The sequence below is a fragment of the Triticum aestivum genome, chromosome 1D (genome assembly GCF_018294505.1).
Source record: "Triticum aestivum cultivar Chinese Spring chromosome 1D, IWGSC CS RefSeq v2.1, whole genome shotgun sequence".
Classification (NCBI taxonomy): Eukaryota; Viridiplantae; Streptophyta; class Magnoliopsida; order Poales; family Poaceae; genus Triticum; species Triticum aestivum.
The window spans coordinates 82,336,564-82,363,133 of NC_057796.1; the positions used below are offsets into that span (position 1 = coordinate 82,336,564).

The 26,570-nt window shown below is 47.2% G+C and overlaps 1 protein-coding gene and 1 pseudogene across 1 annotated transcript; both read left to right on the forward strand.

Annotated features, from left to right (window-relative positions):
• The first annotated feature begins 11,669 nt into the window (after positions 1-11,669).
• On the forward strand, positions 11,670-13,841 carry LOC123180461 (uncharacterized). The gene is made up of 2 exons (XM_044592513.1): positions 11,670-11,979; positions 13,522-13,841. The coding sequence occupies exons 1-2, from the start codon at positions 11,756-11,758 to the stop codon at positions 13,610-13,612; spliced, it is 315 nt and encodes a 104-aa protein (XP_044448448.1). The 5' UTR covers positions 11,670-11,755; the 3' UTR covers positions 13,613-13,841.
• Positions 13,842-17,034: 3,193 nt separating this feature from the next.
• Positions 17,035-17,966, forward strand: LOC123165796 (uncharacterized; annotated as a pseudogene).
• The last annotated feature ends 8,604 nt before the right edge of the window (positions 17,967-26,570 follow it).

The window sequence follows — 26,570 nt, forward strand, 5'->3', positions numbered from 1 at the left end:
AGTGACCAAATTAATAGAAGTTCATCATCACATTAAAACCAAAGTACATATATAGTTCTCATCTAACAACATATAGCTCTCCAGAGCATCTAATTAATTAAACCATACATCTAAAGTAAGAATTTTTTTCTTTCAGAAAGAAGATAAGAACAAGAGGCTCACCACGGTGGTGCCGGCGACGAGATCGGCGCGGGCGATTGACGGCAGTGAAGACGGGAATGGGACGTGACGGGCCGCTAAACCTAGACAAATCTCGAGGAAAATGGAGCTTTGAGGTCGAGCTTCGAGAGGAGAAAGCTTAACTAGTGTGGCTCGGGCATTTCATCGAACACCTCATGTGCATAGGAGGTGAGCTAGAGCACCACAAAGCCCTCCCCTCGCCGGCCAGAGAAAAACAGAGCACTGGAGTGCTCTGCTCGCGGGCGAGGGGTATATATAGGCACCTCATTGGTCCCGGTTCGTGGCATGAACCGGGACTAAAGGGCAGCCTGTGGTCCCGGTTCAAGCCACCAACCGGGACCAATGGTGGTGGGCCAGGAGCGAGGCCCATTGGTCCCGGTTCGTCCCACCAACCGGGACCAAAGGGGCCAGACGAACCGGGACCAATGCCCCCACGAGGCCCGGCAGGCCCCTGGCCTCACGAACCGGGACCAGTGCCCCCATGGGTCCCGGTTCTGGACTGAACCGGGACTAATGGGCTGACCCGGCCTGAACCAAAGCCCTCTTTTCTACTAGTGTGATCAATACATCATATAATTTGCATGAGAGTGAAGTCCTTCGTCTTTTATCGTTTTTAGCAGAAACTATGAGAGCAACTATGCATCAGTCGCCTATTTTTGTCGGTTGTAAAATTTTGTGATCAGTTTCTTCTTTCTCCTCTTCATCTTCCTCCTTCTGTCCCCACGGCCCATCCTCCAACACTGGTCGCGGGTGGTGTCGATGCCGTGCGCCACCCTACCCGAGTTGCCTTCTCCATTGGTTCACGTTGCCCGACACTGGTCACGACCTGTGTGGATGCCACCCTGCCCAAGCTACCTTCTCAGTTGGTTCACTGTTGCCCCTGATCCACCCTCCGACATTGGTCATGATCGGTGCCGATGTCGCGTGCCATCTTCTCAATAGGTCCATGGTTGCGCCTGACCCTCTTCTAAAATTGCATGGTAATTGTCAACTTCTTCCTTTCATCCCCATGATCCACCTTTTGACACTGGTTGCGTCCGGCGCCAATGTCGGGTGCCGCCCTGCCTGAACCGCCTTCTCCAATGGTCCACTGTTGCCCCCGACCATACCTCTACCCCCTTGTACGGTGTTGGTGAGCACCCACATTGCATGATTGGTAAGGATACAATTTTTTGTTGCCAATTTTTCAAGGAAAAAACTTAACCATTTTGACTTGTGCAAAAATAAATAAATAAGTCGAACGCCAAATGTGACCTCCAAATGCTACACTTCATTTTTTTTCACTGACGAAGCACTGCTATCCCGTATCGCATGAAAATTGTCAATCATACTTGCAACACTAACATGAACATCTAGAAAAAATATCAGAATTTTTAAATTTTATTTACTATTTATTTTGTTTTACTGTTTATTAGGAAGCATATGCTCCCCGTAGCCAAAATTTCGCGTCCAGATCAAGTGCCAAAAATGTCAGTATCATATTAACCAATTGGTGTTGTTAATCCAAAAAAGGGACATAACTTGTACAGGCAGTCACCTAAGATATGATTATAGGTGGTACTAAAATCTGTTCTTACAAAAACGGTAAACAAACGTTACAAAGAGGTCATCATACATGAAAAATGTTATGTACATTACAACAAATCATCGTATATGAAAAATGTTTAGTGGAAGTGATTGGGCATCACATTATGAGATGCTAAATTTGGAATGACTAACCATGATATGTCGTGAGTGTAGAGAATGATTTGGTGCATCGATAATTGATTGATCGTGCACTAGGCACATATATATAGGTACAGGTGGTGCGACCGGTATCTTGTCTCCTAAGATACACGTACATACAGAGGGAGACAGATACTACAGGTACTGCATACAGAACCCAGACCTACGTACATGTACACATGTTCAACACCCCCCCGCAGTCGAAGCGTCGCCGGTGACGCAAAGACTGGACCGAAAACCCTCGAAAGTCAAGGTGGGTAGTCCCTTCGTCATCACATCGGCGAACTGCTGATCGGTGGGCACATGTAGAACACGAACACGACCAAGTGCGACGTGCTCCCGGACGAAGTGGATGTCGAGCTCGATGTGCTTCGTCCGTCGGTGATGGATAGGGTTGGCAGCGAGGTACACCGCGGAGATGTTATCACAGTAGACGAGCGTCGCCTTGGTGACCTCACATAGCAACTCCTGGAGGAGCTGTCGTAGCCAGGAACACTCCGCGACGGCGTTGGCCACGGCCCGATACTCGGCCTCGGCGCTCGATCGTGAGACCGTGGGTTGTCGTTTAGATGACCACGAAATCAGAGAGGGCCCGAGGTAGACGCAGTAGCCGGAAGTGGAGCGTCGAGTGTCGGGACACCCAGCCCAGTCGGCGTCGGAGTAGGCGACAAGGCTGGTGTCTGGCGAGGCCGTCAGGGTGAGACCCATGGCTGTGGTGCCACGTATGTACCGAAGTATACGTTTCACGAGAGCCCAATGGGTGTCACGAGGAGCATGCATGTGAAGGCACACCTGCTGGACAGCATACTGAATGTCCGGATGCGTCAGTGTGAGGTACTGAAGCGCACCGACGATGGAGCGGTAGAAGGGAGCGTCGGACACCGGAGAGCCCTCGACGGCGGACACCTTAGCCTTCGTATCGACAGGCGTGGAAGCAGGCTTGCAATTAAGCATGCCCGCTCGCTCCAGAAGCTCGTAGGCGTACTTTTGCTGGTGCAGAAAGAAGCCAGTAGCCCGGTGCACTACCTCGATGCCGAGGAAGTAGTGGAGAGCCCCCAAGTCCTTGAGGGCGAACTCGGTGCCGAGGCGAGCTGTGATCTGCTGAAGAAGCGCTGGCGAGGACGCAGTCAGGATGATGTCGTCGACGTACAGGAGGAGGTACGCGGTGGCGTGGCTCTGGTGGTAGACAAACAGGGAGGCATCGGACCGTGTGGACCGGAACCCATGTTGCTGGAGGAAGGTCGCGATCCGCTGGTACCAGGCCCGAGGTGCCTGCTTCAACCCGTAGAGAGAACGGGAGAGCAAGCACACGTGGTCCGGATAGTCGGTGTCGACGAAACCAGTCGACTGCTGACAGAACACCTGCTCGTCAAGATGGCCATGCAAGAAAGCATTAGACACATCGAGCTGGTGGACAGGCCAAGCGCGAGAAACAGCAAGCTGGAGAACAGCACGAATCGTGCCCGGTTTAACAACCAGGGCGAAGGTGTCGGTGAAGTCCACGCCGGCGCGCTGGCGAAAACCGCGCACCACCCAACCCACCTTGTAGCGCTCGAGAGAACCGTCAGGACGAGTCTTGTGGCGGAAGACCCACTTGCCAGTGATGACATTGGCACGGGGTGGCCGCGGGACAAGCTGCCACGTACGGTTGCGCTGCAGGGCGTCAAACTCCTCACGCATCGCAGCTAGCCAGTTCGGATCCCGAAGGGCTGCGCGAGCGGAGGTGGGGAGCGGTGACGGCGTCGAGGTAGAAGCCGCGCACGCATACTTGTCCGATGAGTAGCGCGTGCTGGGACGCAGGGTCCCAGTCCGAGCCCGAGTGACCACACCGGTGAGGGGTGCAGCCGTGGCGACGGGAGCCGCCAAGGGAGCCGCGGCGACGGGGGCCACGGCGGGGGCCGCGGCGGGGCCGGCCGAGGGGGCCACGGCGACGGGGCCGCGACGTCGGGGGCCGCGACGGGGGCCGCGGGGGCGGCCGAGGAGGCCGCTGCGTCGGGGGCCGCGGCAGGGACCGCAGCGCCAGGGGCCGCCGGCGCGGGGAGCGCGGGCAGAGCCGGACCCGGGGCGCGGCTGGGCGGTCCGCCAAAGGTGGAGGCAGGGGCGAACCGCGCCGCAGGAGACTCCGAAGGTGACGGTACCTGCTGAAACGGGAACACGAGCTCATCAAAGTACACATGCCGCGAAGTGAAAACGCGGTGGGAGACTGGATCATAGCACCGGTAACCTTTGGTGTTGGGAGGATAGCCAAGGAAGATGCAAGGAAGGGACCGGGGCGCGAGTTTGTGAGGAGCAGTGGATGCGGTGCTAGGATAACAGAGACACCCGAAAATGCGAAGACCATCATAAGATGGAACCGCACCGAAGAGGAGCTGGTGAGGGGTGTAGTTCCAGCGGGAACGACAAGGGTGAATGTTAATGAGGAGGTTGGCGGTCGCGAGCGCGTCCGGCCAGAACCGAGTAGGCACGTAGGAGTGGAAGAGCAACGTGCGGACACAGTCGTTAAGCGTGCGAAGGACGCGCTCGGCGCGACCATTCTGCTGAGACGTGTAGGGGCAGGTGAGGTGAAAGATGGTGCCGTGGGACGCAAGTAAATTGCGGACGGCGACGTTGTCAAACTCCTTGCCGTTGTCAGTTTGCAAGGCGAGAATAGGACGACCGAACTGTGTGGTGACATATGAATACAAAGCGGTGAGTGTGGCAAGAGTGTCGGACTTGCGACGGAGAGGGAAGGTCCACACATAATGAGTAAAATCATCCAATATCACCAGATAGTATAAATAGCCCCTGTTGCTAGCAACCGGGGACGTCCAAACATCACTATGCAACAACTGAAACGGAAAGGTGGAAATGTTTGTAGACTCGCTAAAGGGAAGACGAACGTGCTTGCCAAGACGGCAAGCCTCGCAAGAGTGATCGTCGACTTTATTACATGAGAAAGAAAAACTTTGAAGAATCTGACGCATAGCGGTGGAGTTGGGATGACCGAGACGGGCATGCCAAAGATCGACACTGGCGGCGAAGGCGGCGGGGCGACGGGTGGTGGCGGCGCCGGAGGGATGCACTGGATAAAGCTCGTCCGGGCTATCACATCAGTGGAGCACCATTCGTGTACGGGCGTCCTTCACAGAAAAACCGATATCGTCAAATTCAACAGTTATAGGATTCTCACGAGCAAGGCGACGAACGGAAACAAGATTAGTGACTAAGTCAGGAGACACAAGAACATTAGACATATGCACAGGAGTAGAAGTAGAAGGAAAAGACATATGACCGATGTGAGTAATGGGTAGGGAGGAACCGTTACCAACGGTGATACGGGTGGGGGTATGAACGGGAGTGGCAGATGTGAGGTTACCGGGATGAGCAGTCATGTGAGCAGTGGCGCCCGAGTCCATGTACCAGTCACCACCGCCACCATAGGAGCTCGGTGACGGGGCGGAGTGCAGTGCGGCGAGCAAGGCCGGGTCCCACGGCGGCGGCGCCTGAGGAGGGTAGAACCCTCCGTAGGCCGGCGCGGGAGCAGCCCCGAAGGCCGGAGCGGCGGCGGCGCCGTAGGAGGGCGCGGTTCCATAGGCCGGCGCGGACCCGTAGGCGGGCGCCGGCGGGGGCGCGGTACCATAGCCGATGTAGGGAGCGGCGTTCGGCGCGGCGAAGAGGGCCTGGTGACCCGCCGGGCGGGGCCCAAGGATGCCCGGAGCCGGAGCCCGAGGGACCGGCATGGAGTAGGCGTGGACGACGCCGGTCCACGGGTTGGTGCCGTACGTCCATGGGGGAGTCACCTGCTGCTGCTGACGCCCCCCCGGCGCCTGTTGCTGCTTGCGGCCGCTCCCGCGGCGGTTGCCGCGGCGCCCGCCACCCGGCTGCTGGGGGGCAGCGGGAGGGGCGGGAGGGGGAAGTACCCCGGAGGCGCTGGTGGCGGCGGCTGCTGGCGCGGCGCGGGTGGGGCGGTCGGTGGAGGGGCGCCGCGGGAGGTGCCGGCGGTGAGGGCGTGGTGCTGCACACGCTTCTTGACCCCCTTCATCCGGCGCTCCTCCAACCTCAAGTACGCCACAAACTTGGGGAAGGAGGGCTCCGGCATCAAGGTGAGGTTAGAGGCGGCGTTGCCGAAGTCCTCGTTGAGGCCGGCGGTGAGCGTACTGAGGAGGAGGTCGTCGTCCACCTTGGCTCCAATGTCACGGAGCTCGTCCGCCAACGTCTTCAGGCGGTGGCAGTAGTCATCAATGGACTGTTCATCCTGGTGACAGTCAAAAAATTCCTGCTGCAAAAAAACACGGCGCTGAAGCTGGTTGTCGGTGAAGAGGCCGTTCAGCTTGACCCACAGGGCGCGGGCGTCGTCGCCGGCACTCACGACCGTGTGGAACAAGTCCTTGGAGATGGTGGTGAAGAACCACCGGATGATCGTGGCGTCGATCACGGTCCACTCGGCGTCGGCCACCATGGTGCGGGAGTCCACGGTGCCATCCACGTGATCCACGAGATTGTTCTCGCGGAAGAGGAGCGTGAAGTACGTCTTCCACGCGAAGTACGTGGAGTTGGAGGCGTCGAGGGTCACGGGGACGCGTGCATGGACGTTGATGTCGCGGATCTCGGCAGGGTCGACGGCGAAGGGGTTGGAGTAGGTGGAGGCGTTGGAAGACATGGCGATGAGATCGTGGGGAGGGAGGCGGCGGCGCGGCTAAGGAGAGGCGGCGCGGCGGCGGGAGGCGGGCGGCGCGGCGGGAAGGGGCGGCACGGCGTGGAGGCGCGCGGTGGGGAGGTGGCGCGCGGGGAGGAGGGGTGGTGGCGGCGGCGGCGGCGGCGGCGGGAGGTCGCGGCGGCGGCGGCGGCCCAAGGCGGCGGCTAGGGTTAGCGGAAGCTGAAAGATCGACTTGCGATAGATACCATGTAGAGAATGATTTGATGCATCGATAATTGATTGATCGTGCACTAGACACATATATAATTGATTTGATGCATTTTTGGACATTTGTTTTAGTATGTATAATAGTACAGGAAACATGCTTTTTCAGTACTTTCCTTGCATTTCTGTACTGCACAATTTTCGCGGATGGATACATGATGTCTCCATGACCCTCATGTTATAATAGTTATCTAAAACTTACCCGTGAAATGTTTCTACACTTATTTTAACTGAAACAAAAGTTACCGGGATGTTCATATGTAAGTTATCAGGTGTGTGATGTGTAAATTATCATGCTATTTACACAAGAGTTATCGGTGGTACATTTTTAATAAAAAACCCGAGTCAAAATTATCAGGGGGCTTGTGCATAAGTTATCAGGTCTGTAATGCATAAAAAAAAACTTGCTATTTACACAAAACTTACCGGGATATATTTTCAACAACTTTTTTCCGAGGGTCAAAAAGGTTACCATGGTATTCCTACATGAGTTATCAGCTCCGGGCTGTGTAACTTACCATGCTATTTACACATATGTTACCGAGGGTATCTTTTCATATCTTACTCCGGGTAGAAAACCTAATGTCATCGTAGATTCTCCCTATTTCGAAACTTTGAAATGTTTTGTAACTCAAATTGTCTGCCTGATTCAAAATTCATTTTCACAAAAAAAATCCGCCTTGGCAAGACCTTTGAAACTAGATGCCATGTTAGTTGAAACTAGATCACATGCTAGTATGTTATGAGGATTTTTTTCTCGGTCAAAAGTTACCATGTTTGGGCTAAGTGAATTATCGGCTCTCCTATGCGTATATTACCATTCTATATACATAGATGTTATCTGGGGGGTATGTTTTCAACAAATTTTTTCCTAGGTCAAAGTTACCATGGTGTCTTGTCCCTAAGTTATCAGGTCTGCGATGCGTATATTATCATGTTATTTACACAGAAGTTGTCGAGGGTATGTTTTCAACAAATTTTTCCCGCAGGTCAAAGTTATCATGGTGTTTGTACCCAAGTGATCAGGCCCAGGTGCGTGCATTACCATGATATTTACACATAAGTTATCCGTGGTATATTCTCAACAACTTTTTTTTCATGGGGTAAAGTTATCATGGTGTTTGTACCTAAGTTATCAGGTCCGGGAGTCTATATTATCATGCCATTTACACAAAAATTATCGATGGTATGTTTTTTAACATCTTTTTCCCCGGTTCAAAATTATCATCATGTTTGTACCTAAGTTATCATGTCCGGAAGCCTATATTATCATGCTATTTACACAACAATTATCGATGATTTGTTTTCAACAACAGAAAATCACGAGTCAAAGTTATCGTGTTGTTTGTACCTAAGTTATCAGGTCGAGAAGCATGTATTATCATGCTATTTATATAAAAGTAATCGGTGGTATATTTTTCCCTCATATAAGAGTCACCACAGTGTTTGGTGTTTGAATGTCAGTTATTAGGTCACAATGCATGGGCTAGTTAGTCTTTTAATAGAGCAAATGTTCGCGGATATTCCCTTTTGCTCCTACGTGCATATGCATCCATTGTCGAAATACACATTTCAAAAAGTTGAAAAATTCAGAACAAAAATCCCGCGTGTATATCCGAACATTTTATGTCCGTTCACAAGGTTTCGGTGAAAAACGACGTTTTTTGTGGCTTGTGTAAAAAAGACAATTTCTGATGCTTCATTCTAACTATTCACGAGGCATTTTTTTTACACAAGCCACAAAAAACGTCGTTTTTCACCGAAACCTTGCGAACGGACATAAAATGTCCGGATATACACGCGGGATTTTTGTTCCGAATTTTTCAACTTTTCAAAATGTGTGTTTTCGACAATGGATACATATGCACCTAGGAGCAAAAAAGTCGCGTCAAATGTTTGTCAATGTCTAGGTATTAGTACAAAGCAATAGATTAAAACAAGTTTTGACTTTAACTCACAACAAGAAGTAATAGTACCTGGATTGTTTAGCTTGCTAAACTCACAAGTAAATGGTCAGAGTTTGATTCTCGGTGCAAGTAATTTTTGACGCTATTTCTGCTTAAAACGTAAAAAGTCAACCTGAAGTCGCACACATTAGAAAAACTTCCTAAAATTGCTCATGTGTTCACGATCCGGAAATCACGCCATCTATTTCCTTTTCCACTAATAAAACATTCTAAATCGAGCCTCAAAAAAACTTTCTAAAATAGCTGTCGCGATAAGATCTGACAATTAAATCGAAATAATCGCGCGAGAGATTGGGATCGAGAAAAATGCGCCCACACGATCAATCTGATCCAAAAAACCGCCCTGAACTCACGGCCGCAAGATCTGAAATGAACGACATCAGATGCGTGCGGATTTGTTGCAGAATTCCTGCCGTCCGGAAAATAGCTTTTCCGAGTAAAATATGTATATAATGTGTTATCTCCATTACTCCTTTCGATCCATATTAATTATCGCCGAATTAGTACAAAGTTGTACTAAGACACATGGAGAGGAGGTCCTGCCGATCAAATGATCTCTGATGTCAATTAGTGCTTTATCACTTAATTATATCAGAAGCAGAAAGAAAAAAGCTCAAAGGCCTCAAGTAGGAAGGCACAAACCCCCTGAAGGGGTGTATATGGTGAACATTGATACTTCTTTCAATCCTGAAACCCATGTGGCCGCTTCAGGGGTGGTGATTAGAGATTCTAATGGAGGATTTGTGGCCGCTCGATGCTTAGAATTGATGGAGCAACCGATGTACTTATGGCTGAAGCTACTGCCGCTCGAGTTGGCGTATGGTTTGCTCAACAAATGGGGCATTACAGGGTTATTCTTCAGTCTGACAATGAGCAGGTAATATCAACTCTTATCCCAGGAGGGTTTGCTGCGACTGCAAGTTCAACAATTTTCCATGACTACATGTTGCATGCAAGTGCCTTTGATGATGTTTCCTATGAGTTATGCCCTAGGGAAACAAATGTGGCAGCACATGAGATAGCTAGATCATTTTTGTTTTATTCAGATTTTTGTACCTGGATCGATGAACCCCCTACATTTCTTATGCAGCCACTTATAAACGATGTAACAATATTTGATAAGGAATAAAAAGTCCCCCGGGCTTGCTGGTAAAAAAAAAGAGCAACCACATAATGTGTGATAAGCAACCTCAAAACAAACAATATCAACAAAAAGTTGTATTCCAATAACTCCGAATCCCTAAAATAATGAATATATATAAGATGCACTAATCAACCGCCTCACCATCCATGTCGTTTGCTGCAAGAGTAATCTTCGTCTAAGCGCATCCATAATTTTCATTGTTCCACAAGGCCCGCCCGCACTATAGAATCTCCCTGTAATAGAAATGACAAATGTGACATGGGGATATGGAGAAAGATCATGCGCACACTCATCCACATTGATCTTAAGGGGGGACAGAATGGACAGCGAATAGATTGAAATTTAGAAAATGTTTTTGTTTGTTCTTAGTTACATCAAAATTTCTAAGCACTTAGTTTATGCCAAGAACGATCGATCTCACGTTGAGGCCCATTCAAAGTAACACCTTTTTTTTAATCATGAGAATCAGTAAAACATTAGCTCGCCTAGCCTAGTTAACATATTATTACATCATGTTGACAATTTTTATATTTATATGAATTTTATTCTCTTTTTTAACTTCTTGTTCATAGCTTAGTTTTGATTGCCTTTTAGTGCTTCGATAGAGGTTAGTATAGAGGAGAATAATTTTCGAACTTCAGTCTTGATGTGAACACGACTAGAGATCGTGGCAATATGGTTGTGTTCAGAGAGGACGACTCCATGCATGTGCGGTTAGGCCACAGGCCACAACCATGTCATGACTGCCATGTGTGAAGCTATTCTTTCTCATGCTCAGCCAGGGAGGGGGGGGGGGGGGAGGAGCGAGATGATATGGTATGAACTGCGAAGGAGTTCAATAGAGTGACATGTGAAGTGCTTAGCAATAAAGTGGGCATCACTAGAGGAGTGCAGCGTCAAAAGGGCGGGCACCGGCGACACTGGGTAGGGAAGAGCAGAGGTTGGCGTTCATGAGACGAGAGGAGCAGGTACATCTACTCGGATCGAAGACGGAGAGGGACACGACTACCTGGCGCCGATGATGATGATATTCGCTGGAGGGGTTGCTCGAGGAATACCATGGTAGGCGGAGACGTGTGGGTGTGGGACAATTGACGTGTGGTGCTTGAGAAAACTCTACAGTGAGATGGAGCAAATGAGCGAGGTGTGATGACTTTTTTTTTGCGATGGTAAAAGAGTTTTATTCCATATTTATAGGTTACAATCAAATGGCAAAAGCTCCTCAATACAAGGAGGGCCCTGCCCAAGCCATACAGCTGTAGCACTCTCTGTACGACTATACATAGTCAAAGGATCTGCTACCTTATTCTGTTCTCGCTTAATTTTTGAAGGAATAAACTCTCTTTCACTCATCAGATGACGAATCTCAGCAACTAAGTGACCATATCCCGAACGGGAGAGACTTCCCCCTGTCAAAGCCAAAAGAGGGTGTGATGACTCAAATGATACAAGAAGACATTTCCCTTATAAATTGGGGCAGCTTGGATGACAAACTATTGATTCCGTGTGAAGAAGTTTCGGAAGTTTTTTTTAGAGCGGTGCCCTTCCCCGGCTTCTCTCCATTGTGATGTGAAGAAATAAGAGAAACGGCTTCTCAATTGAGTTCGTTTGGGCTTGGGCTTATTTTCACCCTGAAAGCTGAAAGCTGGGAGGAACTGGACCTCATAGGCTTCTTTCAACGGCAACACTAAAAATTGAAGAATACTGATCATGTTTATCTGGGCCGGCCTACTAATTCCACAGGCCTACCAGAAAAACAATGCAAACAGCCCCAAAACCCTGGGCCGTCGGTAGCCGAGATCGGGAGCATCCGATCCACCGAGAGAGAGCGAGGGGAAGATGAGCGCGGCGGCGGGCGGGCTGCGTCAGCTGCTGACGGCGGCGGTGACGGCGGGGGCGGCGGAGGCTCGCGCCGCGATTTTCGGGCACGCGGTGAACCCGTTGGGAAAGCGCGCGGCGACGAAGCTGCTGCGGAAGAAGCTCATCGGCGAGCATGTCGCGCAGTGGTACCCCGACGACATCAAGCGCGACGACCCCGAAGTCATGGCGCGCGAGGAGAAAGAGTAAGCGCCCGCGCCCGCCTCGCGCTTCCCTAGCATTTTGCCTGTTGCTTCCACCGTTGTGGGCTTGCGCTCGCCCGCCACCTGTTCGTCGTTATGCTTCGTTCTCAGGGAGGCGGGGTTGACGCCCGCCCGTGACGTGTTTGTTGATATGCCCCGCCGCCTCGGTGAGCGGTCAGGTGGTGGCTCGGTGCTAATATTTCCTTGTTCACTGATGTCTACGCACTTGGCCGCCTGCCTGCCCGCGCTAATAGCTCTGTGATTCATAGTAGCAAATGCGTGGTGATTTTTGTTGGTACATGCCTGATTTTGTGGTTTGCAGGCTTGCAGAGCCTGTCATTGTTCTTAGTGTGCTGTTGTGATTCTTGACCGTCGTCAATGGGTCGTGCGCAGGTGTCGTTTGTAGTATAGAAAGGGACAATTTCAGCAGTAGGGTTTGGATTACTGCTGTGAAGATCATGAATATCGATCTCATTTTGCTGCTCTATGCCTCATTTGTCCAAATCTAGGATTAGTGGGTCTAGATAGGGATTGTGTTTGGTTATCGTTTTGCGACTATCTGGTCTGTACTTGTATTCATCTCTCTCATTGGTAATTTGGTATGCCTGCATTTGGGAATGTTAGTTGTTATGAATAGGTAGTGGCATCTTTTTGATCTGTGGCTATGCTAGAGGGCGTTAGGTAAAAATATTATCTTGCACCCACAAGTACTTTGTGCATTTGCTTCAGTCAGGTCAGTTCTTGTGATCGGTTAGTCAGAGGTAACTGGAGTGCTGATTGTGCGCATGAAAAAGCAAGTCTTGCCAGATGCATAGATTGTTTGATTTAGGATTTCAGTGGCCACCTTAGATTGTTCTATTTGGCATTGCAGTGGCCACCTTAGATTGTTTGATTTAGGAGTAGTTCTTTCCTTGCTCGGATGTGTATGTAATATTTTATGGCTACTGTCCTATTGTGTTTCTGTTGTTACAAGTACTCGGAGTAATGATTTTCAAATATGTATGATATGTCAATCCTTACCTACTGTCGACTTGGCTACTGAAAAGCCAAGCATAATTGCTTCCTTCAGAATGAATTAATTGGTAATCGACTGTAATGACCTGAATTGTAATAAACATGATATTACATGAGCAGAACTTGGGCTAACAAAACTCATGCTGAATTTTCTGATGTTGCCATGTTTTCATAGGCCAAATTGATTGACAATCTTGACCAGTTCCTTACTAGCACGTGCATAGTTTTCCATTTCACTGGAAATTTGCATAACCAAGATGGAAGCAACACCATGGGCAAAAATCATGTTCTGATAGCAAATGTTGATAGTTACTATGCGCTCCCGTGTTGTAACATTGTGAAATGCGTCAATTAATTATAGCAGATCACTGTTCTGACCATTTTCAGCCCCCCTCCCCTTGGTCACACACTTCCATCACTGAAATGTCATGCATAATAGCCGTAAACTTAGGAATTTCCTTCAGGAAGGTTGTTTTCGTGCTTAGGAGTGTTTTCTGACAAGCCTATCTTAACATACCATCCTCTGTGCAGGCGTCTCGCGAAGCTGGAAATGCTTAAACGTCGTGGGAAGGGTCCGCCGAAGAAGGGCCAGGGAAGGCGTGCGATCAAGAGAAACAAATAATTGCCTTGCTTCTGTTTAATTTTAGTACTGATCTGGCAGCTATGCTGAAATATTTGCTGCGAAACTACCCTCTGTATTCTCTCTCTAAAAAAATCTACCCTTTGTATTAGGTCAGTCATGCTTCATTTTGTCACCGATTTGGCAATGATGGGTTTGTTTCTTCTAGTCTGATGAAGACACGTTTATTTGTGCTGCTTCTTGAAATGCAATACACATCAGCATTTGGTTATCTTATTATTATAGATTTAGTTTTTTTTTTCTGGCTTACCACCCACCAAATTCTAAGATTGGAGCCATGTTAAGCCATGCGGTGAACCGCACCGCATCAATTACCCCCCAAAATACTTGGGGTTACGAGAATTGCTATAAAGGCAACAATCCCAGTTAAGCAGCTGACGTATACAACACAGTGAAATGGAACTTGAAAGGATCGGAGACGCCATCACGTATGCTACTACACGTTTCTTGCAAAGGCATGAAAAGAATCAAGTACTGGGCTTGCAAGCAAAGAAGTCCGTGCAAGTATGGTGCGGTCGATGGACAGAGACAAGCACCGCTCTACTCCGTCGCCGCCGGCCTGACCCTCCCCCGGCTCATGAGGACGGTCATGCCGTCGAGGAGGCGGACCATGTAGGTGCGGCCGTTGCGGATGGTCACCGTGCCGCCGCCCACCCAGGCCCCGTTGCGAAGCACCTCCACGGCCGTCCCCGGCGGCAGCAGCGGCGGGAGCACCCTCTTCCGCTTCTTCGTCCCGGCGACGCCGCTCGCCGGCGGTGATGGCCCCCTTCCCCTTGCACCGCGGACGTGGCGCCTCTGCCGCCGCCATCCCCGCGCGCTTCGATCCTTCGTACTTGCAGGCGATCGAGGAGTCAATGGGCTAACCTCGTTGGTGCAACGGGATACTAATGCGGCATTTGCAGGCGTCGTGGTGGATGTCTGGTTGAGCTTAGGCTATGTAGGCTGCGACGTCTGACCTGAGACCGGAGGTCGCGGAGTCGGATCGTGCGCCCCGGCCGATACGTAACGTGCGTAGTGGGAATCGGATTACCGGCTTGCCGAGGAACGCACACAAAGCTCATTTTGGCGTGAAATACAGGCAAGGTTGTACTGTACGGCCCCTGGTCACAGTTTTCCAGGGCACGATGATGGTAAAAACCGAACAAGAACATACCACGCCACGTGATGACAATGAACACACGACTAATGCACGTCAAGGAGCCACTGTGGCGTGGCGCCGTACGTGGCAAGCACCGGCGCTCCCCCATCGCCATGAGAACAACTAAACCGCCAAAGCCAACATCGATCGCTCGCCAAGCCATATGCACCAGCGGGCCGATCGACCGGCTTCTAGATCTCGCCGGGCACGGCGTCGACGCACCTGCCGCCGTCGAACACCGCGGAGGCGGGGCTCCCGGTCCCTCCTCGCCGCGGTGCAGACACTGCAGGGAAGCTCAGCACGCACGCGAAGTCGCTCCGCGCGCCGTTCTGCACGGTGCTCACGGCCACCTTGACGCCGAGCCGCCCCTCGGCCTCCTCCCGCGCGAGCGCCGCGGCCACGGCGCGGGCGCGCCGGCCGGGCGGCACTTTCTGCGTCCCCGCCCACGCCACGTCGTGCGCGTCGCTGCCCCTCCGCTGCGTGAGCTCCGGTAGCGCCGCGGCAGCGCCCAGCTGCTGCCCGGCGTAGGAAGGCCTGGCCCTGAGCTCCGTGTACCGCCACGTGCAGTAGAGGCACGGGCTGTCGAACCTGAGCGTGGCGGAGAGGTTGTAGGAGACGGCGGAGGCGGCGGGGTCGAAGGCGAGGAGGCGGAGCTCGGCGGAGGAAACGTAAGGGACGACGTGGTGAGGCCGGAGGAGGAGCCGTGGGAGGAGCGACGGCGCGAGGACGAGCACCGCCAGGAGCACGGCCACCGGCGCTAGGCAGGCGGCGGCCGCGGCAGCCAGCGCGAGCGCGCACTGCCGTCGCCGCACCCTGTCGCGAGGGCTGGTCGGCGACGGCGGAATGGGAGGCTCGGCGGTGGTCATCGTGTTGTGCTGCAGTCAGGTGACTTGGTGCAATGCAGGAGGGGTGGGTCAGGAGGTTTTTGCTTTGCTTCCTCTGCTTTTTTTTTTTTTTTAAATTTTTGCTTTCCTCCTTGAAAGAAGAGACCACCATTGCAAAAGCAAAAGAAGCAACCAATGCATGTATCTCGGGATAACTTTCATTTCTTATATGCCACTGGAATTTTCTATTTTCCAAATGATGCACTGTGTCGATGACAAGCGGGGCAATTTTAAATAATCTGGGTACCCCACTGTTGCACTGTTTTTTATAGTGACATCATAATTGAGCAGCTTAAAATTTCCATAGAAGGTGCTAAGTAAGTATTCATGTCATCGTCAATTATGTTTGCTGATTAATTTTAATTGTAATTATCTAATTGCCTCTAGCCAGTTAGAAAACTCCACATAATTTCCCTCACTTATAGGCTAACTATTTTGTGAACGATCGAACAATGGAATAAGAAATAGTTGTCCTGAGATCAATGCCTTTAGATATATTGTGTATAGATGGACACCACGACCGTCATTCAAGAGGACGAGAGGAGGGATAAGAGGCGAAACCGATGTGTGTGGGGAGGGGAGGGGGGGGGGGGGGGGGGCTTTAGCCATGCTTAGTGTGCTAGGAGCTCGTGATATCATTTTTTTTCTCCTGTTGCAACATACATGCATGTTTGCTAGACATCTAAAAAGAAAGGTCGGTCCATATCTTTTAGATGGAAGTAATTATTTCCTTGGCATATATGCTGCTAGTAATTATATTTTAGTTACCATGAACCACTGGCGGTCATCTAGGAGGTCAATCCTGGATATATGGAACCACATTTAATTCACATATAGGAAAAATTGGTAGAACTTAATTCACACAACATGCATGACCAATTGGTTTAATTGCGTACATATTTTTGCAAATAAGTAATTTCAGTTCATCTATGCATTAGGAGATAATTTAAGTATGTTACTTACTGATTTTTTTGATAGTAACTTGGTTACAATTGAACATACACGTTTGAATAAGCATCCATTTTTAGAACATATTAAACTTTAAAATTAATGTGGTAATGTATAGCTAAAATTAGCATATCCTGTTAATAAAGATTCATGTGGTTCTTGAGAGAAACTAGTCTTTTAATGCATTTTTTGCTCGACTGGCTATTATGAGCATTCTATGTGTTAATTTCAGTAATGTTGTGCTTTGATGATGCATTTATGAAGCACCTCCTCATCCTATCAATGTACATTTAAAAGTTTCTCGATTGGCACGCTGCAGCTTCCACGTTGTGGGATTCTTGGCTGGTCCTCTAGTATAAATCTATTCACCCCCATTGCTTTCAACTGACCAAAACGAAGCAACTCTCCTTTGTAATTTTATCCTTTTGTTGGAAATGGCTCGCAAGAAGGTGACCCTTCGGTAAATCCTTGAAAGAAGTCCCGATGTAGTACTTCAAAGAAGCGTCATGAAGGCCTGCAGAAGAAGGCAGACGAGTTGGCCATCATGTGCAATGCCAAGGCCTGCATGCTAGTGTATGGCGAGGGCGAGGGGGTACCAGAGGTGTTCCCGTCCCATGCTGAGGCGGTGGCTATCCTCACTCAGTACAAGAATATGCCGGAAGGGAAGTTCAAAAAGACGGTGAATCAAGAAGGCTTTCTCAGCCAACACTTTGACAAGCTCCACGCCAAGGGCCAAAAGTTCCAGGGCGTCTGTGAAGACAACGAGACCAGAGTCCTCCTGCACAAGGCCATGAGCAACCTCTCGAGCCTCGACGGCCTCAATGTCGAGGATCTCACCAATGTTGGCCGAAAGCTGGAGGTGGTCCTCTAGAGCATGGGGGAAAGCATCACAAAAATGAGTGGAAACTGCTGGTCTTCCAGCCCCAGGAGCCATATGTCACCAACAAAATGGACATGGGGTCTCCAACAATGTATCACGCACCACCTCCAGCTCCATACGTCATAGACTACATGCACATGGAGTCTCCATCGACTTACCAGGCACCACCACCACCTCCATACATCACTCACAACATGGACATAGGGACTTCAACGATGTATCAGGCGCCATCCCCAGCTCCCTATGTCACTGATGGCATGGACATGGGGCCTCCGATGATGTTAAGGCCACATGGCAGCAAGAGGATTCACTTGGCATGATGAGGTATGGAGGGGACCTCAATGCCCTGGTAATGACACTAGTACGAGCACCATCTTCCCTTGTGGCGATATTAACCCGAATAAGTTGTTTGAGGTGGGGTTCGGTTGGCAGTTGGGTGGCGCTGATCCTGAAGCATCTTCTTCAAGTCCTTCCCCCCCAATGTAAGAAGGAGAGGATCTCTACATGTAATCCCATTAATAATAAGAGACATTTAGTCTTGGTTGTGCTCTTTGAGCGAAAGCATATTTCATTTACTCATTGGAGTTCTTATTATGGATCTCTTCAATGGTATGTTTGTTTGATCTCCGCGATTTAGTTGGTTCTAACTTGTATGTTGCACCTACTCTTTGTGTAAACATGCATGTTTTGTTAGGCATACCTTTTTCAATGATAGTTTTTGTTGACTCTTTACGTCGCATCAAGTGATATCACCATGAAGAGTTCACTCCCGGTTTCTGCATAGCCACAACTGCAGGATGCTGCTAACGCGACACTACAATCAGAGACCCTTCGACGAAACTATGTGCGATGCATTAATCCCAAACGATGATTTAAAAACCCATAAAAAAGATGCAAAATGTTTGCGATGGTGGAGACATCAAACACGAATCGAATTATAGTTGCGTGTGCGATTTGTGGCATACAGTTCACTTGAAGGAACTGTTTGCGCTAAGCATAACAACAGAAACGGTCAGATAGATGAAGGTGTGTGCGATATACAATATACAGTTCACTCGGATGAACTGTTTGTGATTAGGCAACACAATAGAAACGGTCACACATGTTAAGGTGTGTGTGCGATATACGACATACAGTTCACTCAGATGAACTGTTTTTGATTAGGCAACATAACAGAAACGTTCAGCCAGATCAAGGTGTGTGCGATTGACGGCATACACTTCACACGGATGAACTGTTTGCGATTAGCGGCAACAAACAGAAACAGTCAGACAGATAAGGTGTGTGCGCTAGACGGGCACATTCTAATTAAAATAAGGGTGCGCGATGGTAATAACAAGCGCACACGGTTGATGGAACAAGTCGTGTGCTGACATCGCCTATTGTAATGCACCCTATGACGCAAACGCAATGTACGGATCCGAGAACACGTGCCCACGTTATGCCATCCGGGAATCATGTCGCACTTTGAAACTAGAACCGTCAATAAATTTTGAGCTTGCTTCCTGTCACATTCCAAATTACTACCACGTTATATTTAATTGGGAACCTGGTCACATCGATCAAAACCTAAACGGTTTCCCACTTAGCAGCGTGTTACCGATGACCCACAAGTATAGGGGATCTATCATAGTCCTTTCGATAAGTAAGAGTGTCGAACCCAACGAGGAGCAGAAGGAAATGACAAGCGGTTTTCCGCATGGTATTTTCTGCAAGCACTGAAATTATTGGTAACAGATAGTTTTGTGATAAGATAATTCGTAACGGGTAACAAGTAACAAGTGTAACAATGGTGCAGCAAGGTGGCCCAATCCTTTTTATAACAAAGGACAAGCCTGGACGAACTCTTATATAAAGCAAAGCGCTCCCGAGGACACATGGGAATTACTATCAAGTTAGTTTTCATCATGCTCATATGATTCACGTTCACTACTTTGATAATTTGATATGTGGGTGGACCGGTGGTTGGGTGCTGCCCTTATTTGGACGAGCCTCCCACTTATGATTAACCCCTCTCACAAGCATCCGCAACTACGAAAGAAGAATTAAGATAAATCTAACCATAGCATGAAACGTGTGGATCCAAATCAGCCCCTTACGAAGCAACGCATAAACTAGGGTTTAAACTTCTGTCACTCTAGCTACCCATCATCTAGTTATTACTTTCCAATGCCTTCCCCTAGGCCCAAATCATGGTGAAGTGTCATGTGGTTGACGTTCACATAACACCACTAGGGAGAGACAACATACATCTCATCAAAATATTGAACGAATACCAAATTCACATGATTACTCATAATAAGACTTCTCCCATGTCCTCAGGAACAAACATAACTACTCACATGTATTCATGTTCAAAATCAGAGGGGTATTGAATATCATTAAGGATCTAAACATTTGATCTTCCATCGAATAAACCAACTAGCTAGCATCAACTATAAGGAGTAATAAACACTACTAGCAACCCACAGGTACCAATTTGAGGTTTCGAGACAAAGAGCGGATACAAGAGATGAACTAGGGTTTCAGAGGAGATGGTGCTAGTGAAGATGTTGATGGAGATTGACCCCCTCTCGATGAGAGGATCGTTGGTGATGGCGATGGCTTCGATTTCCCCCTCCAAGAGGGAAGTTTCCCCGGCAGAATCGCTCTATCAGAGCTCTAGATTGCTCCTGCCCAGGTTCCGCCTCAAGACGGCGGCGCTTCGTCCCGAAAGCTATCTTCTGATTTTTTTTCTAGGTCAAAACCCTCCATATAGCCAAAGATGGGCACCGAAGACCTGCCAGGGGCCCACAAGCCCTGGAGGCGCGCCTAGGGGGTAGGGCGCACCCCCAGGCTTGTGGCCACCTGGTGGGTCCCCTTGGTATTTTCTTTGCCCAATATTTTTATTTATTCCAAAATAATTCTCCGTAAATTTTCAGGACTTTTGGGGTTGTGCAGAATATGTCTCTTAGATTTACTCCTTTCCGGTCCAGAATTCCAGCTGCGAGCATTCTCCCTCTTCATTTAAATCTTGTAAAATAAGAGATAAAAGGCATAAGTATTGTACCATAATGTGAAATAATATTCCATAATGCAATAAATATTGATATAAAAACATGATGCAAAATGGACGTATCAACTCCCCCAAGCTTAGACCTCACTCGTCCTCAAGCGAAAGCTGAGATCGATAATCATGTCCACATGTTTAGAGATAGAGGTGTTGATGAAATAAAATACGGACATGAAGGCATCACGATCATCTTTACAACAACAACATATTGTCATATAACTTCTCATGCTAAAGTGACAATTCATCCACCAAGTAAAGTATGAATCTGAAACTTTATTGTAAACCAACAAACTGTGATCTCAGTCATTGGAACAATTGCAATTTATCATAACATATGAAAGAGTCAATATAAGAGCTTGTCTAGCAAATCCACATACTCAATCATCTTTTAGTCTTTCATAATTGCTAACACTCACGTGGTACTTATGAGATCGAAGCTTCAATTGGACACAGAGAAATATAGGGGCTTATAGTTTCGCCCCCAACTATTTACCTCAAGGGTAATGTCAACAATAATAACTCATGATCACCTACATCCGAGTGGATATATGTATCTAGATCTTTCCCCAGCACATGATGCTTGCCAAAAGAAAAAGGCAAAATATAGGAAGTGGTGACTCTTGCATAAAGGTAAGTATTAAAAGTTAAAGATAGGCCCTTCGTAGGGGGAAGCAGAGGTTGTCATGCGCTTTTTGGTTGGATGCATGAAATCGTAATGCAAAAGAACGTCACTTTATATTGCCCCTTGTGATAAAGAACTTTATTATGTAGTCCGTCGCTTTTATTTCTTCCCCATCACAAGTTCATATAAAGTTTACTTTCCTCACACTAATAGATCATACATATTTAGAGAAGAATTTTATTGCTTGTACCGATGACAACTTACTTGAAGGATCTTACTCAATCCATAGGTAGGTATCGTGGAATCTCATGGCAAAACTGGGTTGAGGGTATTTGGATGCACAAGTAGTATCTCTACTTGGTGCGGAAGTTTTGGCTAGTATGAAGTGGAAGCAAGCGTCACATGTTAGAGTATCCATGACAATATAACTTCTATTCGAAAATAAGTAAACATAACTCATTATGTTGTCTTCCTTGTCCAACATCCACTTCTTAGCATATAATATTTTAATGAGTGCTCACAATCATAAAAGGTGTCCAAGATAATATATTTATATGTGAACCTCTCTTTCTTTATTACTTCTTTTTAATTGCAACAATGACCAAAACTATGTTTGTCAACTCACAACAAGTTTCAATCCTCATACTTCTTATATGTGAAGTCATCACTCTCCATAAGATCGTTATATAATTCTTATTTCTTTTATTTTCTATTTTCTTCTTTTCCTCAAGATCATAGCAAGAAAGCAAAGCCCTTACTCAAAACTACTCTTTATTATATAACTCACGGACTCGATTACATAGATAGATCACAAAGCAAAACTCAAAGACTGGATCATACTAGAACTCTCATTTTACTAGATCAAGATATAATCAAAAGGATCGAACGAAGAAAAACGATAAAGGTAAAGATGTGATGGTGATACGATACCGGGACACCTCCCCCAAGCTTGGCACAAGCCAAGGGGAGTGCCCATACCCATGTACTCAGTTCTCCTTCTTCGGAGGTGGTGGTGGTGATATTGATGATGTGTCTGTCAATTTCAACAAGGTGCCCTTCAGATCCTGCAGTTCTTGAAGCACACCTTGGAGTACAATTGCATTCTTCTGAATTTGCTCCAAAAGATGCTTATTTTCAGGCCACTAAGAACTTTTCCCGGTGTTGCTTTCACTTGGACGGGATATATCCCAATTGGAGGGTATATGTGTACGAGGGGTGTTCTCCACTCCATAGTTATGAACTAGATTATGAAAGTTGTTCCGATGTAACCTGTGTAAGGGCCTCCTAGGTGGAAGTCCTTCTTGTATCTCTTGGCCTTCATGGTTGCTTGTAGTCCCTATTGCTTGATGGGGATTTGGAATAATGGAGATGCCAGCCAGAGTGCCTCTCTTCGAAGCCGGAGGGTGGACTTCAAGCGAATCCCCTTCATCTTCCTCCATCGTGACTTCCTTGGCTTCCGCCCTCCTGAGTTCCATCTGCATCAACCACACATCGTCGTCCACATTGTTGGAGGAGGAGGAAGACATGATGCCTGGCCTTCAAAACTCTGGTAGAAAACAACTCAAAAAGAAAACAGGGGGTATTGCCGTGATACAGTGGTCAAAACCTTTGGGAGATTATATAAAGATGTTTTACCGACTATAAGGAGTATCCTACAAGAAAACGGAGTCCGGAGGGCACACGAGGTGGCCACAAGCCTGGGAGGCGCCCCAGGGGGGTAGGGCGCCTCCCAAGGCTTATCGCCTCCTCGTGCACTTTTCGGACTACTTTTTAATTTCCTAAAATTTTAAAATATTCCAAAATGGAATAAAATTGCTATTGGAAAAGTTTTGGAGTCGGTTTACTTATCTTACCACATACCTACTCCTTTTCAAGGTTCTGGAGCATTCCGGTAGGTTTCCTTTATGTACTCCTCCGGTGTTATGGTATTAATAATATTGGTTTCAACATTTATGGGAGTACCTGAGATATAATGTTTGATTCTCTGCCTGGTTACCACCTTCGGGTTAGTGCCTTCGGCGTTGTTGATCTTTATGGCACCTGAGCGATAAACCTCCTCGATAATGTAAGGCCCTTCCCATTTAGAGAGAAGTTTTCCTGCAAGAAATCTTAAACGAGAATTGTATAGCAAGACATGGTCACCTACATTGAATTCACGCTTTTGTATCCTTTTATCATGCCATCTTTTAATTTTTTTCTTTAAATAACTTGGAATTTTCATAGGCTTGGGTTCTCCATTCATCAAGTGAGCTAGTGGCAAATAACCTCTTTTCACTGGCAAGTTTGAAATCATAGTTGAGTTCTTTAATTGCCCAATAAGCTTTATATTATAATTCAAGAGGTAAGTGACATGTTTTTCCATAGACCATTTTATACGGAGACATACCAATAGGGTTTTTATAAGCAGTACTATAAGCCCATAATGCATCATCAAGTTTCTCAGACCAGTTCTTCCTGGATCTGTTAACTGTCTTTTGCAAGATCAATTTTATTTCTCTATTACTTAATTCTACTTGACCGCTAGACTGAGGGTGATAGGGAGATGCAATTCTATGGTTAACATCATACTTAGCAAGCAATTTACGGAAAGCACCATGAATAAAGTGTGAACCACCATCAGTCATCAAATATCTAGGGACTCCAAACCTCGGGAAAATAACTTCTTTAAGCATTTTAATGGAAGTGTTATGATCAACATTACTAGTTGGAATAGCTTCTACCTACTTGGTAACGTAATCAACAACAACTAAAATATGAGTATACCCATTAGAGGAAGGAAAATGTACCATATAATCAAATCCCCAAACATCAAATGGTTCAATAACAAATGAATAATTCATAGGCATTTCCTGACGGATACTAATATTACTAATTCTTTGACATTCATCACAAGACAAGACAAACTTACGAGCATCCTTGAAGAGAGTAGGCCAATAAAAACCAGTTTGTAGTACCTTGTGTGCAGCTCTATCACCAGCATGGTATCCTCCATAGGCCTTGGAGTGACACTTGCGCAGGATCTATTCCTGTTCATGCTCAGGTATATAACATCTATTAACACCATCTACTCCTTCGTTATAAAGATGTGGGTCATCCCAGAAGTAATGTCTTAAATCATAGAAAACCTTTTTCTTTTGTTGGTATGTGAAACTAGGTGGTATGAATTTAGCAACAATATAATTAGCATAATCAGCATACCAAGGAGTACTACGAGAAGCATTTATGACCGCTAATTGTTCATCAGAAAAGCTATCATCAACAGGTAGTGGGTTGATGACCCACAAGTATAGGGGATCTATCATAGTCCTTTCGATAAGTAAGAGTGTCGAACCCAACGAGGAGCAGAAGGAAATGATAAGCGGTTTTCAACAAGGTATTCTCTGCAAGTACTGAAATAAGAGGTAACAGATAGTTTTGTGATAGGATAATTTGTAACGAGCAACAAGTAACAAAAGTAAATAAAGTGCAGCAAGGTGGCCCAATCCTTTTTGTAGCAAAGGACAAGCCTGGACAAACTCTTATATAGAGAAAAGCGCTCCTGAGGACACATGGGAATTATCTTCAAGCTAGTTTTCATCATGTTCATATGATTCACGTTCGGTACTTTGATAATTTGATATGTGGGTGGACCGGTGCTTGGGTGCTGTTCTTACTTGAACAAGCATCCCACTTATGATTAACCTCTATTGCAAGCATCCACAACTACAACAAAAGTATTAAGGTAAACCTAACCATAGCATGAAACATATGGATCCAAATCAGCCCCTTACGAAGCAACGCATAAACTAGGGTTTAAGCTTCTATCACTCTAGCAACCCATCATCTACTTATTACTTCCCAATGCCTTCCTCTAGGCCCAAATAAGGGTGAAGTGTTATGTAGTCGACGTTCACATAACACCACTAGAGGATAGACAACATACATCTCATCAAAATATCGAATGAATACCAAATTCACATGACTACTAATAACAAGACTTCTCCCATGTCCTCAGGAACAAACGTAACTACTCACAAAGCATATTCATGTTCATAATCAGAGGGGTATTAATATGCATATAGGATCTGAACATACGATCTTCCACCAAATAAACCAACTAGCATCAACTACAAGGAGTAATCAACACTACTAGCAACCTACTAGTACCAATCCCGGACTTGGAGACAAGAATTGGATACAAGAGATGAACTAGGGTTTTGAGAGGAGATGGTGCTGGTGAAGATGTTGATGGAGATTGCCCTCTCCCGGTGAGAGGAGCGTTGGTGATGACGATGGCGATGATTTCCCCCTCCCGGAGGGAAGTGTCCCCGGCAGAACAGCTCTGCCGGAGCCCTAGATTGGTTCCGCCTCGTGGCGGCGGAGTCTCGTCCCGAAAGGTTGCTTATGATTTTTTCCTTGACAAAAGACTTCATATAGCAGAAGATGGCCACCGGAGAGCCAACAGGGAGCCCACGAGGCAGGGGGTGCGCCCTGGGGGGTAGGGCGCGCCCCCACCCTTGTGGCCAGGTGGGGCCCCCTCTGACGTACTTCTTCCGCTCAATATTTTTTATTATTTCCAAAAATAACTTCCGTGGAGTTTCAGGACTTTTGGAGTTGTGCAGAATAGGTCTCTAATATTTGCTCCTTTTCCATCCCAGAATTCCAGCTGCCGGCATTCTCCCTCCTCATGTAAACCTTGTAAAATAAGAGAGAATAGACATAAGTATTGTGACATAACGTGTAATAACAGCCCATAATGCAATAAATATTGATATAGAAGCATGATGCAAAATGGACGTATCAACTCCCCCAAGCTTAGACCTCGCTTGTCCTCAAGCGGAAGCCGATAACGATAAATATGTCCACATGTTTAGAGGTAGAGGTGTCGATAAAATAAAATACGGACATGAGGGCATCATGATTATTCTCATAACAGCAACATATATGGATATTGTCATATGATTTCTTATGCTCAAGTAATAATCTATTCACAATGCAAAAGTATGAATCAGAAACTTTATTGAGAACTAACAAACTATAATCTCAGTCATTGAAGCAATTGCAATTTATCATAACATCAGAAAGAGTCTATGTCAGAGCTTTATAGCAAGTCCACATACTCAACTATCACTTAGTCTTTCATAATTGCTAACACTCACGCAATACTTGTGGTTACGGAGTTTTAATCGGACACAGAGAAAGATAGGGGCTTATAGTTTCGCCTCCCAACCTTTTACCTCAAGGGTAATGTCAACAATAATAACTCATGCTGACTTACATCCAATTAGATATATCTATCAGGATCTTTCCAACACACTGTGCTTGCCAAAGGATAAAATATAAAAAGGAAAGGTGAAGATCACCATGACTCTTGCATAAGGTAGAAGATAATAGTAAAAGATAGGCCCTTCGCAGAGGGAAGCAGAGGTTGCCATGC

Bases quoted from the DNA above. Each gene is read 5' to 3' on its own strand.
- LOC123180461 (XM_044592513.1), top strand. From the start codon at position 11,756: ATGAGCGCGGCGGCGGGCGGGCTGCGTCAGCTGCTGACGGCGGCGGTG. The intron at 11,980-13,521 runs GTAAGCGCCCGC...TCCTCTGTGCAG, and splicing joins ATGGCGCGCGAGGAGAAAGA to GCGTCTCGCGAAGCTGGAAA.